At 31.9% G+C, this 13308-nt stretch overlaps 2 protein-coding genes across 2 annotated transcripts; one reads left to right on the top strand and one right to left on the bottom strand.

Annotated features, from left to right (window-relative positions):
- Positions 1–2519: 2519 nt before the first annotated feature.
- On the bottom strand, positions 2520–7112 carry LOC134254567 (cyclin-dependent kinase 9-like). Its single transcript, XM_062737095.1, has 4 exons — positions 6880–7112; positions 5930–6011; positions 5645–5735; positions 2520–3583 (listed from the first exon to the last, which is right to left on the bottom strand). The coding sequence occupies exons 1-4, from the start codon at positions 7068–7070 to the stop codon at positions 2739–2741; spliced, it is 1209 nt and encodes a 402-aa protein (XP_062593079.1). The 5' UTR covers positions 7071–7112; the 3' UTR covers positions 2520–2738.
- Positions 7113–7292: 180 nt separating this feature from the next.
- LOC134254562 (STING ER exit protein-like) lies at positions 7293–10399 on the top strand. The gene is made up of 7 exons (XM_062737089.1): positions 7293–7457; positions 8050–8164; positions 8453–8494; positions 8712–8835; positions 8942–9031; positions 9422–9511; positions 10193–10399. The coding sequence occupies exons 1-7, from the start codon at positions 7337–7339 to the stop codon at positions 10241–10243; spliced, it is 633 nt and encodes a 210-aa protein (XP_062593073.1). The 5' UTR covers positions 7293–7336; the 3' UTR covers positions 10244–10399.
- The last annotated feature ends 2909 nt before the right edge of the window (positions 10400–13308 follow it).

Genomic DNA, 13308 nt, shown 5'->3' with positions numbered 1-13308 from the left:
CTCGGTTTATGCGGTCTCATCCGAAGGACCGGTCTCCACCTCCCAAAGTGGGATTCGAACCCGCGACGTAAGGATCGACTCCTTAATTCGCGACTCTAGACCAGACGCTTTAAATACTGCGCCACGCGGGCGACGTGGGTTTGAAAAAAGTATGCGATTTTGCGACCATACAAGAGTTCAGTAATCAAAGAAAATGACTCTTACTTAAACGACATTTACTCTGAGCATATAGAAGCGTACTCCTCATTGCATGTTATTTTCATGCGTAATTGAAAATTTCGGGGCATTAGGTTTTGGTCTGTCCGTCTGTCTGTTAATCTACCTGTTGGCAAAAACTTTGATCTTGCACATAATTATTAAATAGTTGGTTCAAGAGTCAAGACCCTTCATATTCCTTGAGTTTTCCTTGTGACCTGAACTATGTTTTGGTAGGAACCTTGACCAGGCTTGGGGTCAATTACTTTGAAATGTAATTAATTACTTTCAAATACATTGACAATTTTGTCAATTACTTGCAATTACAATTACATTATTTTTTTAAAATGTAATTAATTACTTTCAATTACTTTGACAAATGTAATTAAATACATTTCAATTACTTGAGTTTTATTTTTTAAAAAAATTTTATTTAAATTTTTTATAGTGAACTTTTTTTTCAATTTTTTTGTTCTTTGGAATGAGAGGGGCTCACACCTGTACAAAATTAAACCTTTACCAAATGCCTTGGGCAGTGTGACACACTGTATAAACAATTTAAACAATTAACATTATGAGACATTTAATTATTGTACAAACACAAGCCCATGCTACACCAGTATGGTGTATGGCAAGATCATTTTTGTTACTTTCTCAAATCCATATTTTTGAAAGAAATAAATATTTCTCACAAATCCATAATTTTCTATCTTAAAATGAATAGAATATAGGTAAATCTAAAAAGGGATGTAGTTAGTCTAATTACTGTAAAACATATTAACTATCTAAACAATCATTGTTATTTGCAATTGGGAATAGGTAGAATTGAGATTTTTAAAAGTGGGAATAGGCACTAAATATAAACTAACCATAATAAAAATTATGTATCAGTATAAACAACACATTTTTTATAAACTTTCATTTTGAAAAAAGTAATTGAAATGTAATTGAAAACTAATTGAAAATACATGACCTTTTTTGAAATGTATTTAAATACATTCAATTACTTGTAATTGAAGGCAAGCTCAAATACAAATTACTTCCAATTACTTTGAAAAATGTAATTAATTACGTCTAATTACAATTACTTTATTCAATTACCCCATCCCTGACCTTGACTTTAGAAATTGAAGTACTTTTGCTAAACTTTACCAAAATTTAACCTTGATTACAGCTTTTGTTTATTGAACAGAAGTTTCAAGGCTTTTACTGAAGTATGTATATTTCACATAGGCTTTTACATATCACATGAATATTCCTTCTGACATGCCTTCCTTTGGGTACCAACAATTTTTACCTCCTTACCATGGAATTTAACTTGAAATCTTTCTATAACTTTTGAATGGTTACTGATCGTGTTTTTATACATCGCTTATATCACGAGACCTTACGACAAAAATTCAGTCTAAGTCATATGTTTTGATTGAATGTTATTTCAAATGCAATTCGATAAACTCCTCATATGGAGATCGATGTCTTCATATAAGGCGAAGGGTCTCAAATTAAAACCTCTTCTTCGAACTTAATGTAATTGAGCGGTAAGAGATCTTTATCATGCCAACACCTGCCCTGAAACGGGGCTACAGTTGCAAGGTTTCATAGGAAGGGCCCATAACTTTCACTTAATAGTACCGAAGGCTTGGCAAAGGTACAGTTGCTTCCTTTTTTAACCAACCTCGGTCAGTTGCCAGGCTCCGAACCCATAACCTTCAGAACATGAAGCCAGATCTCTATCTACTTACTACCGTTTCAGCCCATATTTCTTAATGGTTGATGTTAGGACCTTATATTTTACATAAGAATTTCTTGCAACAAAACCATTCCTTGGGTATGAACATATATTACCTACTGACCTTGACCTTGGAGTTAAACTTACATTATTAAAAAAATTGCAGCATTTCCAATACAACTTTTAAACGGTTGCTAGGGTTTTATATTTCATTGAAATAATCCTTGTAATGAGACCTTTCCTCTGGTTCAAATATTTTTTACCTCATGACCTTGACCTTGGGATATAGCTTACTATAATTGTAAAACTCTTCATCAATTTTTTAAAATGGTTAAGACCTTCATATATTTTCACATATCAATTATTTCTTGCAATAAAACTTTTCTTCCAATATCAACATTTTAGAACTCTTGTATGAAAGACTTTCAACCTGGTCTTGAGCTACCATAAGGGGGCATCTTATTTATTTTCTCATAGAGTACAAAATCAAGGATTTTTTCAGACCATAGTGACCATTTCACATACTTCTTGTTTTCATAGTAGCAACCTTTAGAAATGATCCTTACTCTAAACTTTGCATTTGGGTAAAATGCATACAATTCTTTTCCCTTTGAAGATATTTGATTTATTCAGACATACAAGTACAATTTGTTCATACATGTGATCATACATCCAAATGAATGACTCTTTTCAAAGACATCTTTTAGAAAAGATACATGTTCACCTCCATATCACCAAGTTAAACTGATGGATAAAATAACTGTATGAGGAAACAGAGTGCTTAATCACTGAGTAGATAGTACATGTATATCATTCAAAACACCCTTTCAAAATGTTGGTCAGGGTTGGGAGCTGGTCTCTGAACTTGACCAGCAGGCATTCTCTGGCCGGGCCGCCTGGGTGGAGCCAGAAATTCGAACATGGAGGTGGAATGCTGTGACAACATATGAGCAAGTTCAGAGGGCATTGGGTCTGACCAGAAAAAGTCATGATTCAAAGCAGTGTCACTGTCTATCCTCTTTGAGGGGTCAAGGGTCAGCAGCTTGTCAATCAAATCTAGAGCATACTGGTCCTTCACATAGACCTTCAGCCTGTCTTTAACTTTGCGTTTTTGGCCTTGGGCAAGTTCCATCTGTCCATACATATCAAGTTTCACCACATTTGGCCACACTTCTTTGGTTATAGATCCACACAACTGACTAATCAACTGAAGCTGATGTTGTTCTGTTTTTCCTTGCATTATTGGAGTTCTTGTCCACATCTCTGCCATAATACATCCCGCTCCCCACAAGTCAATCGGAGGCCCATAGTTTCTCTCCCCTAGAAGGAGTTCAGGGGGTCGATACCACAGCGTGACCACTCTGTTTGTATACCTATTTTGTTTGTCTTTACCAGCTGTGCTAAAAGCCCTTGCTAAGCCAAAGTCTGCTAGTTTCAGAACTCCATGTTTTGTGATTAGAATATTTGCAGCTTTCATGTCTCTGTGTAAAATCTTGTTGCTATGAATGAAGTACAATCCGTTTAACAACTGCTGCATGACCTTTTTAATTTCACCAATATTAAATTTCACATTTGCGTTGCTCAGAAGTCCAGCAAGATCATGTTCACAGAATTCGAATATAAGGTAAAAGGTGCTCTTCATTCTGTTATAAGGAGTTGCTGAAAAAAGTGCATTTAATGGCCTTAGAAACAAACTGAAGCAATTTTTTTTTTTATTTGAAAGTAAAATGCAATAAAATAGGATTAATTTAAATAATCTTAATATGATCATATGTATTTTTTAAAAAATATTTTCTTAATAGCATTCAAAGTCTTTTTCTTATAACCAGAAGTCTTTTCACGAATTGTGGTCATTGCTCTATATAATCTTGGAATTCTATATAGCAAAGGAAGAGAAAGTACTTAAGCAGCTGAAAAGTGATTTACAGTACAACAAATCTTAATATGATCATATGTATTTTTTTAAAAATATATCTTATCAGCATTCAAAGTCTTTTAATTACAAAATGTCACATGCATTTGTGTATCCAAGCAATACTGAAATCAGACAAAAACTGTAGGCAGGAGTACCATTTTGAAACAATTTCAAAGATATTTCTATTTTTAGTCCAAATGACCGTTAAATGTTGACAGTGGAACTTGCAAAAACCGATGCACAAAATTATGTATTCTTAGTGTATCGTAATCTAAACTCTGTGTGCCAAGTTAAATTGAAATCAGAACACAACTGTCAAACTATGATAGGTAGAATTGATAAAACAATTTGTTACAGAAATTTCTATTTTTAAGTAACCACGAAACATCATTCATCAAAATCAAAATCCGATTGTGGCTATACAAAATAGTTATTGGTTTACTTATTGTATAGTCTACTTGTGTGCCAAGTTATACTGTAATCAGACCAAAACTGTAGGAGGAATCTACACATTTTGAAAGAATTTCATATAAATTTGAGCTATTTTTGCTATTCTTGACGAAGAAACAAAGAATTTTCCTATATATTTCATATAAAACTTTGGTCGATACACAGAATTATGTATCTTAATTGTACATTACTTGTTTGCCATATAAATATGAAATTATGATCTGCTGTTCTTGAGAAGAAGATTTTGAAAGAATTTTCCATATATTTCTATTTTTAGTAACCACAGCAACACCAGTCATCGAAATCAACAAACCGTTACACAGAATTATGTTCTATAAATATGAGTAATTCTACTTGTGTGCCAAGTTTTTTAAAAATTTTCCTATATATTTCTATATAAAACTGTAGGATTTTGGCCCTAGCCCTACCCCCGGGGGTCATGATTTTAACAAATTTGAATTTACTACCTTTTTCCATATAAATATGAGCAATCATGGCTTTGTTGTTCTTCGAAGAAGATTTTTAAAGAATTTTCACAATATATTTCTATGTAAAACTTTGTGACCAGTCTACCCGCCCTACCCCCGGGGGTCATGTGTGCCAAACAAACTTATACACTAATCAGGATGCTTCCAAATAAATGTAGGAGGAGTAGCATTTTGAGAAGAATTTTTACAGAAATTCTCTATTTTATATAAAACTTTGGTCGGCAACACCGTTACATTGAAATCAAAAATCAAATTTGATACACAGAATTATGTTTCCCCATAAGTTTCAGTTTCTGGCACAGTGGTGTGCCAAGTTATATTTTTAAATCAGACCAAATTTTCACTGTTCTCAGGAGGAGTAAGCATTTTGAAAGAATTTCACCCAAGGATATTTGTGGCAAGTTTAGTAAATTGGCACACCGGTTCTTGAGAAGAAGTCGAAAATGTGAAAAACCGATACACAGAATTATGAAAAGCTCTTAGTGGCTCAGGTGAGCTACTTGTGTGCCATGAGTTATATTGAAATCAGACAATCAAAACTGTAGAAGGAGTGTTTATCGAAATATGGTGCACAATGTATTGATAATAAAATCAAACAACGTTTTCATCTTTTTATCTAATTTTTTTTGGACTGATAGAAATCTCACTGGACTGACAAACTTCACATGGCAGTCAGTCCAAATGACTGACAGTGGAAAAAAAGATTTCAAGAACTCTGCTAAGGAGACATAAAAACCAGTTCTGGCAAATGTCGGAGAGTTAAAAAAAATAATAAGTTCGAAACCTATAGACACAAAAACAAATTAAGAAAAAATTCATTAAAATTTTTGTTTCAAGACAAACTAAAATTGGCAAAACATCTCTCACCTCTTGTTCTTGCAATTTCAATTAAATTCACTACATTTTCATGTCTCAGCAACTGCAGTATTTTTATTTCTCGTAATGCTGTTATAGGAAACTGAAATTATACATGTGTGTATTTAGATAATATATATACTTTATTGAATCCCATCAAGGGTGGATTACAGTCATTTTGTAAAATTTAGCTCAAAGTCTTTATAAACATATAAACACTAATTTATACATGTATTGGAGTGAAAATTAACTTTTGTTTTCCTTGCTCATTACATGTACCAAGAAAAGTATTCATACCCCTTCCTTTTCATTTTCCATTAACACTTTCTTCATCGCTACAAGCCTTCGTGTTTGGCGGTCCCTGGCTTTAAAAACTTCTCTGAAATAAAGCATATATAAATGTAGGTATTAATCAAGTTAATTAGGTAAAATAAAAGGAACATATCAAAATGAGTTGAAAACTTTTACTTGTGTTGTATTTTTCTTTATTGAAACTATATAGCCATCAATTAGGGTTCAATGTCCAAAATACTAAGACATTAACACAGAATTTTTTTTAGCTAGGATACTGATCATAATGACCATTTGAGATTCTGCACATGTTTTGTTTAAGTTTGCAGTATTTTATAAGTAACAATTTACAATGAGAACTTAATGAGAAGAGTCCACTTAGTGAAAATTTTGATCATAAATTATGTTACATATGAGGACTAGCTCCTCTCACAGAATTTATTAGGCTGGTTCAACAAATGGGCTCATAAATTCTACAATGATTAATCTCGCATTGATTGCATTCCATAGCGCATTTGCCCCTATCCCATAGACGTTTCCTACCTCCACTGCGAAAGAGCTCAGCTGAGTTAAAAAATGGCAATATGAATATCAAGTATTCTACAGGTCACTGGACTTCTTTGACAAACTACTTAGATTTTAAACAATCAGATAATGACATTAAAATAAGAAATTATCTTATGGGAATTATTGTAACTGTGGTGAGGGCTTGTCCCAATACACAGTTAGATAATTATAACTGCATGTAGACAAGTATGCCACAAACATACCTGTTTATTTTTAGAAATGACTTATTCTGTTTAGGAGTGGGTATAGACAATGGAGTATACTATTATTAAGTACTCCGGTATTTTATGAAATATATAAAATCTTTTTTCAAGTTATGATAAGAACATGCCAATAATATAATTAACAGAACGACTCTCAAGTTTTCAAAAAAGGAACTTGAGAATTACCCAAAAGTTCCCTGACCAATCTTGGCCAATTTTTCATATTTGTTGGCATCTGGACAGTATGGAAATTCCATATCTTCTACTTTACTACTGTAGCTAGAAGACCCACTCCCTGAATAATGCGAACTACCACTGCCAGTTGCCCCACTACCATAGTTTTGTGAGGAACTTGTCGAACCGTGCCCATGCTGCATGTTGACAGTTTTCCTTCCTTACACATGAGCTCTACGTCACCAGAACTCGTGTACTTATAACATTGAAAATATGATTAACATTCAAAATACAGTTAATATGCTATTTATTGAATGTATATTTCTTCAAAATACACATTTATCTTTTGTTTTTATACACACTTGAGTGTTATTAACATTACATTTTAATAAACATTATTTTATTTTTATTGATGTAAGAGTTGTGTGACGTTTTACACACGTACTTGTAAAACTTGCTGAAAAAGAAAATGCCAAAAGTAGTTTCTCGCAGCGTTGTGTGCACAGATGTTAAAGATCAAGAAGAATACCAGGGTGAAAAACCCCTCTATGTGTATTACTGCATATGTGGACAAATATCTTTGATCTTAGGTCTGTAGCAAACTGTTTTTCTGGAAAATTTGTTCCTAATACTGCTGTGTCTGTTTCAGTGTTTGTAGCTTTTGCGATCTTTCTCAAAACAATCTCATAAACATAATAAGACGATATTTATTCATGGACTTTTATAACAAAAATTAAAGGCCTGGGTCTAGATATGGTGCTGGGGGAGGCAATGAAATACCAAATAGTAAACCATTCAATATAGAGAATAGCTACATGTACTTGTATAGTTAGAATAATCTAACTGTGTCTCGGTACAAGCCCTCAAACCGGGTTCGTAGGACAATATCATTTTAACGATAGAACATTCTATCTAGTACTTGTACAGAATGAATATTAAAGTGTCTGATCCTACTTTCGTTTAAAAAGATACTCATAATTGTTCTACTGGATCAGGTTTATGTGGTGAGTGGTTGTCCCGACAAAGAGATTAATCCAACTCATTAAATTCCCCTAGCGCATTAAATAATATTTTATTTAAATAATAAATATTATTTCATTAAAAATATTTTATTTCAAGAATTTAATCTGATAATACATATTTTTCTGATTTCTCTTTTAAGCATTTACATGTGTTTTGTAGATTGTCCTATAGACAAACTTCCAATGAGGAGACGAGATAATGCCAGAGTTATTGATGGACAGAAACATGCTCACAAGCTGACCTGTGATCCTGATGATATTGTTTACTTGAAAAGGTATTCCAAGAAATTGATATACACGTATTCTAAACTATTTAATTCATATTTTATTGACTTCAATCTCAACTCAGTAAAATGATGAAAATAAATTTGATATTGATAGAAATTAGAACTTTAAAAAAAAATTACATTTATAATTCACAGAAATAATGCAAGATACAAATACACTCTCCAATATCTATTATGTCTGTTTCAGTTTGCAAATAAAAGCTTCAAAATATTTTTTAAACATTTTTATGCCTGGTTCTCAAACATTTTTACATAAATATTAATTTGCTCTTGCAGGCCTGAAGGAATTGAAAAACAATACAGACAAAAATGCAAAAGGTACAGGTGTATTCTATTGAAATAAAAAGGAACTATATATTTTGTTAAAATATGAGGCATTTTCAAATTTAATAATATATGTATATACAAAGTAAAAGTTTTTAAGGAAAAGTAAAATATGTAAAGTGCTAAAAATAATATTTTCTGTCATCTATAAACCGTTTTCATAAATTAACAGATACCAGGTATAAACTTTTATTTTCTTAATTTGTTACAGATGTGGATTATGGTTATATTACCATCACCAAGGAAACAGTGGGGTCATGTTTGTTGTAGATGGGGCCCTCAAAAGGGACTCGGCCAAGACTGATGTGTATAGTCAAATATCTGAACCCAAAAAGGTAGCAATGTTTTATAAACTGAAAATTCAAAGAAATTCAACTTTTAAAAAGAGATTGTTGCAGTTGTATAGTTTTGATAATTTTGTTTTTGTTAAATTTCTAATAGGTGACACTTACCAAACATACAAAGAACATGGGCAAATTCAGTTCTGTGACAGTCTCAACAGTTGATGAAGAAGAGGATGAAATTGAAGCTGTGAGTAATTGGCACATTTACACCGAGGGAAATATTTGAAAATTAATTACAAAAAATAACATACAAGTCTACAAGAGGAATCGCTCTTACTGTATGAGTTAAAATGAATAAGCTCTATGTTGCTTTTTTTGCTAGTACTAGTAAGCAACTTTAAATTTTTTGACATATAAAAAAAAATGTTTTATGATCACAATATACCCCAGTAAGCAATAAGGTCTCTAGCAAACATGTGAAAATTATTATCTCTAGAATCCAATATTCATACCCAATCAGATGGGGTTTAATTGATCAAGGGTTACAAATCTATAAAATGTATATTGAAGTTGTGTTGAAAATCCATGATTATTAATTCAAATTTTAAACTTGACCTATTTTAACTTTGTATTGCAGAAAGAAATAGCTGATTCATATGCAGCCAATGCTAAAGTGATAGAAAAGCAACTTTTCAGGAAAGGCATGAACAAGCGAAGACAGGAAGAGGTAATGCCTTTTTATTATTTGTTTTTGTTGATATATTGTTTTTTTTTTGGGAGTTACCAAAAGTCTATGTCCGACTTATAGGTGAGTTATAAAAGGGTTGGTATATTTCTGGTCGGCGAAACTTAGTCTTTTATGAACATGGTTATCGTTGAATAAAGTCTGGATATATCATACCATTATGATTTATGTATTCTAAGATTAAATGTAAAGTACAAGTATTTAAATACATATATCTATTCTTTTTTTTCTTAACAATGCATTATTTATTTTTTTATGATTTAAAGTAAAATATCGACTAAATTTCTAAAAATATTGATTGAAATGAATTTATTGAAATTATCATCTGATTCAAATATTATAGGCATTAAAATAACCTAAAAAAAATACAACTGACTTGTAGGCAGACCGACTTATAAGCGAGTATATATGGTACATGTATATGAATGCAGTAAAGTGTGGTCAATATTTATTAACTATTTGGCAATATACAAAGTGGATAATTTGTTATAATGAAACATATGGCAACAGCATTCAAGACATAAACATAGCAGCACTAAAATCTGTGCAACAACAATGAATCTAACTTGACCTCTGAACAACTCATTTCATCATCCTTATAAGGGGAAAAATCTTTCTTTTATTTTTCTGCTTTTTGTAAATTTTTTCTAAATGTTATTTCAGGCTGCAGAAGAGGCGAAGAAGAAAGTAAAGGGAACCTTGATTGACAAGTGAAATGACAAAATGACAGCCAGTGAGAGGATTGATTGACATGAATGATAGGTGTATGGGCATTGTATATCATTGAAATGTTTGCTTGTGTTTGATTCAGCTGTTATGAATGAAAGCATATGCAATAAATATAAAATAAAACCAAAATTAAAATGTTAACAGTGGCAGTAGCCAGGCTTCTTTTGATGTGGACGCAAGAGTAGGCAGGGGGTTTCCAATGTTTTCCAGAGGGCGATGGCCCCGACAGCTATTGAATTTCGATGAGCATATTAAGTTTGTTATGCACCCATGTTTTTGAGGTCTGTTTTGTTTTAGTACAAAATATGGACAAACACTCTAAAATGAGAAAGGATATGCCCAATTCATTGTATCGTTGTTCATGTAATATGAAGAGCCCACTTAAAACAATTTTAGTTTTTTGAAGAGACAAAATACTTATGATAAATTAATCGGTTGGAGTGGTACATGTATGTAAGAATGTAATGCACTTAGAAAAAAATCAGAAATACGTAAACCGGATTCAAGGAAAATCTAATGATTTCAGAAATAGAGATGTCTACTATCATATCCCCCCCCCCCCCCCCCCCAACTGATTCTGTTAATTTTTCAGTTATTATTTATGGTTTATTAAATTGTTTCTAAACATTTCTTTTATTTTTAAAAGTATTTATTTATTGCAGAATGATTTCAGAGCTTAAAAATTTCGCCTGCCTCTCCCTCTCTCCTTTTTTCCTTAAGATGATGTGGACGTTTTGGCGTACAAACGTACGCCTGGCTACGCGCCTGGTAAAGAAAGTATGTTGTCATTTCCATTCACCTCAGAATTACAGGATAGAGATTGGGGGACATTTGATAAATGTGGGCACATTTCAAACTGTAGTTTTAGTTATGTGCAATCAATTTAATTGGGTAAGTGAAAAAGAGGAACTTTTATTATTTGGCAGGCAGTTCAATAGATCATACCGTTATACAGTCCAAACTTGCTTACATATTGTCTTGTTGTTAAGTTTAAATTCTCAGACAGTGCCAATATCGCTTATCAGCCAGAAGTAACAGATTGTTATAATATCACCTTAGTATTATATCTAGATCTCAGATACTAAACAGGTTTTCACTATGTCTTCATTTTTCTCTAATTGCATGGTAAAACGTAAATTTTATAAAATAGTACATAAACTTTTCTCTTTCACCGATTGTTTGTTGTTTAACGTCCCTCGAGAGAATTTTTCACGCTCATGGAGACGCCTTTTCACCGACTATTGAGATCATGACTGTATGGTACAAATAAAAAATCAAATTTGTTTTGGAGGTCGTGGAACAAATGTGTCACTGCTATGGAATACTTGCGAGTATCTTCTGATCACGGGTGATAAGTTAACAACCATAGGCGCTTGGTTTCAGGATGATGTATTATGTGTTTTTCTAGGTGTGTCATAATAACCTCATTCAAATGAAAATAAAAATTCGCTGAAATTATCAAGTTTTAAAAATGTCATATATATTTTTGCAAATGTTTATACAAATATAGGTTTAAACAGTGTTGTGATGGAAACTTAATTAACAAACCCATGGTTAGATTGTATACAGAAAATATGTAATATGTGTGGTTTATCAAATGTTATGGTACGAACAGACTGTCAAAATGAATTGCAAATGGATAAATGCCAATGTAAAACAAATATTACATGATCAATTGATTCAAAAGTGGTCTAGTGACGCAAATAACTCTTCAAAAGGACAAATCTACAAAATCTTTAAATAAAACTTTGGATTAGATCATTATATTGATATTAAGTTATCTCCAAAATTTAGATTTTTTTTTTTATAAAATTTCGTACTGCAAATCAATTTTATGATTTACCAGTAGAGACTGGACGATGGCATTGAATACCGCTGTGTGATAGAATATGTAAACTTTGTAACAGTACTCTAACTGTTGATGAGTTTCATTATTTATTAGAATGTAAAACTTTAGCTTATGTAAGAAAAAATTACCTGGGCAATTATTATTCCCACAGACCAAATTTTATTAAATTCATGGAACTAATGTCAACCAAAAGCGAGAAAATGTTGAAACAGTTATGCATGTTTATTCTAAAAATTTACGATGCTGTCTCTCCTCCTTAATATACAGTATTTTCCCTCTCATTTTATCGAACTCTTTCCTCCTTTATTCATATGTCATCTTTTTGTTATATAAAAATTATGTACCTCTGACCATGCAGTTTGTGCATATATGATGAATATATGTTATGTGAACCCCATGTATCCATCTTGGTTTGGGTGTATAAAATGAACTTGAACTGTATATAAAAAGAGTGCTCTTTTTATATACAGTAATTAATATGTTTCAAATCGTGCTAATTTCAGCAAATTTTTATTTTTATATTAATGAAGGTATTAAGACACACCTAGAAAAACACATAATACATAAAATACACCATCCTGAAACCAAACGTTTATGTTAACAACGAGGCAATATGTGTATATCTCACGATCCCCCTCCCACGCCCCCCCCCCCCCCCCCCAAAAAAAAAAAAACAACAAAAACAAAGCACAACACCAAATTATCACTTTTAAGAAAAAAATAAGTATAGCCCATTTGAAGGAAATTAGTTTCTTTATTTTGAAGAAAACGAACACGTCACAGAGAATACCAATTTCAAATCGGGTTAGGATATGGGGAGAATCTCTATCAATGACGTTGCCTATTGTGACGTCACAATTGCTTATGTAGAAGAACGCAAAGACTTGTGATTTTTAGCAGCGGAGCTGAGACTAAGCTTAACATTAACTTGAAAAGTTCTCAATTAAAACTATGGTAAGTAAAATAATTTTACTAACTTATATTGAATGATAACTTTATTAACTATTTCAGTTGTCTATGAAAATTAAAAAAAATATAAATATTTCTAAGACAATGGTAAATATATATATATGTAGAATACCAGTTAACATTTTTTTTTAAATCAGCTGACGAAGCTGACGAAATAAGCAAAAAAGTAATTTTATCCTTGATAATTTTCAATATTTGTAGTAAGTGTAATTCATAAGATATAGTAATTCTA

This window comes from Saccostrea cucullata, unplaced genomic scaffold (genome assembly GCF_032062105.1).
Source record: "Saccostrea cucullata isolate Sc308-1 unplaced genomic scaffold, CSIRO_AGI_Scuc_v1 ctg354, whole genome shotgun sequence".
Classification (NCBI taxonomy): Eukaryota; Metazoa; Mollusca; class Bivalvia; order Ostreida; family Ostreidae; genus Saccostrea; species Saccostrea cuccullata.
This window is presented reverse-complemented; position numbering and strand designations above follow the sequence as displayed.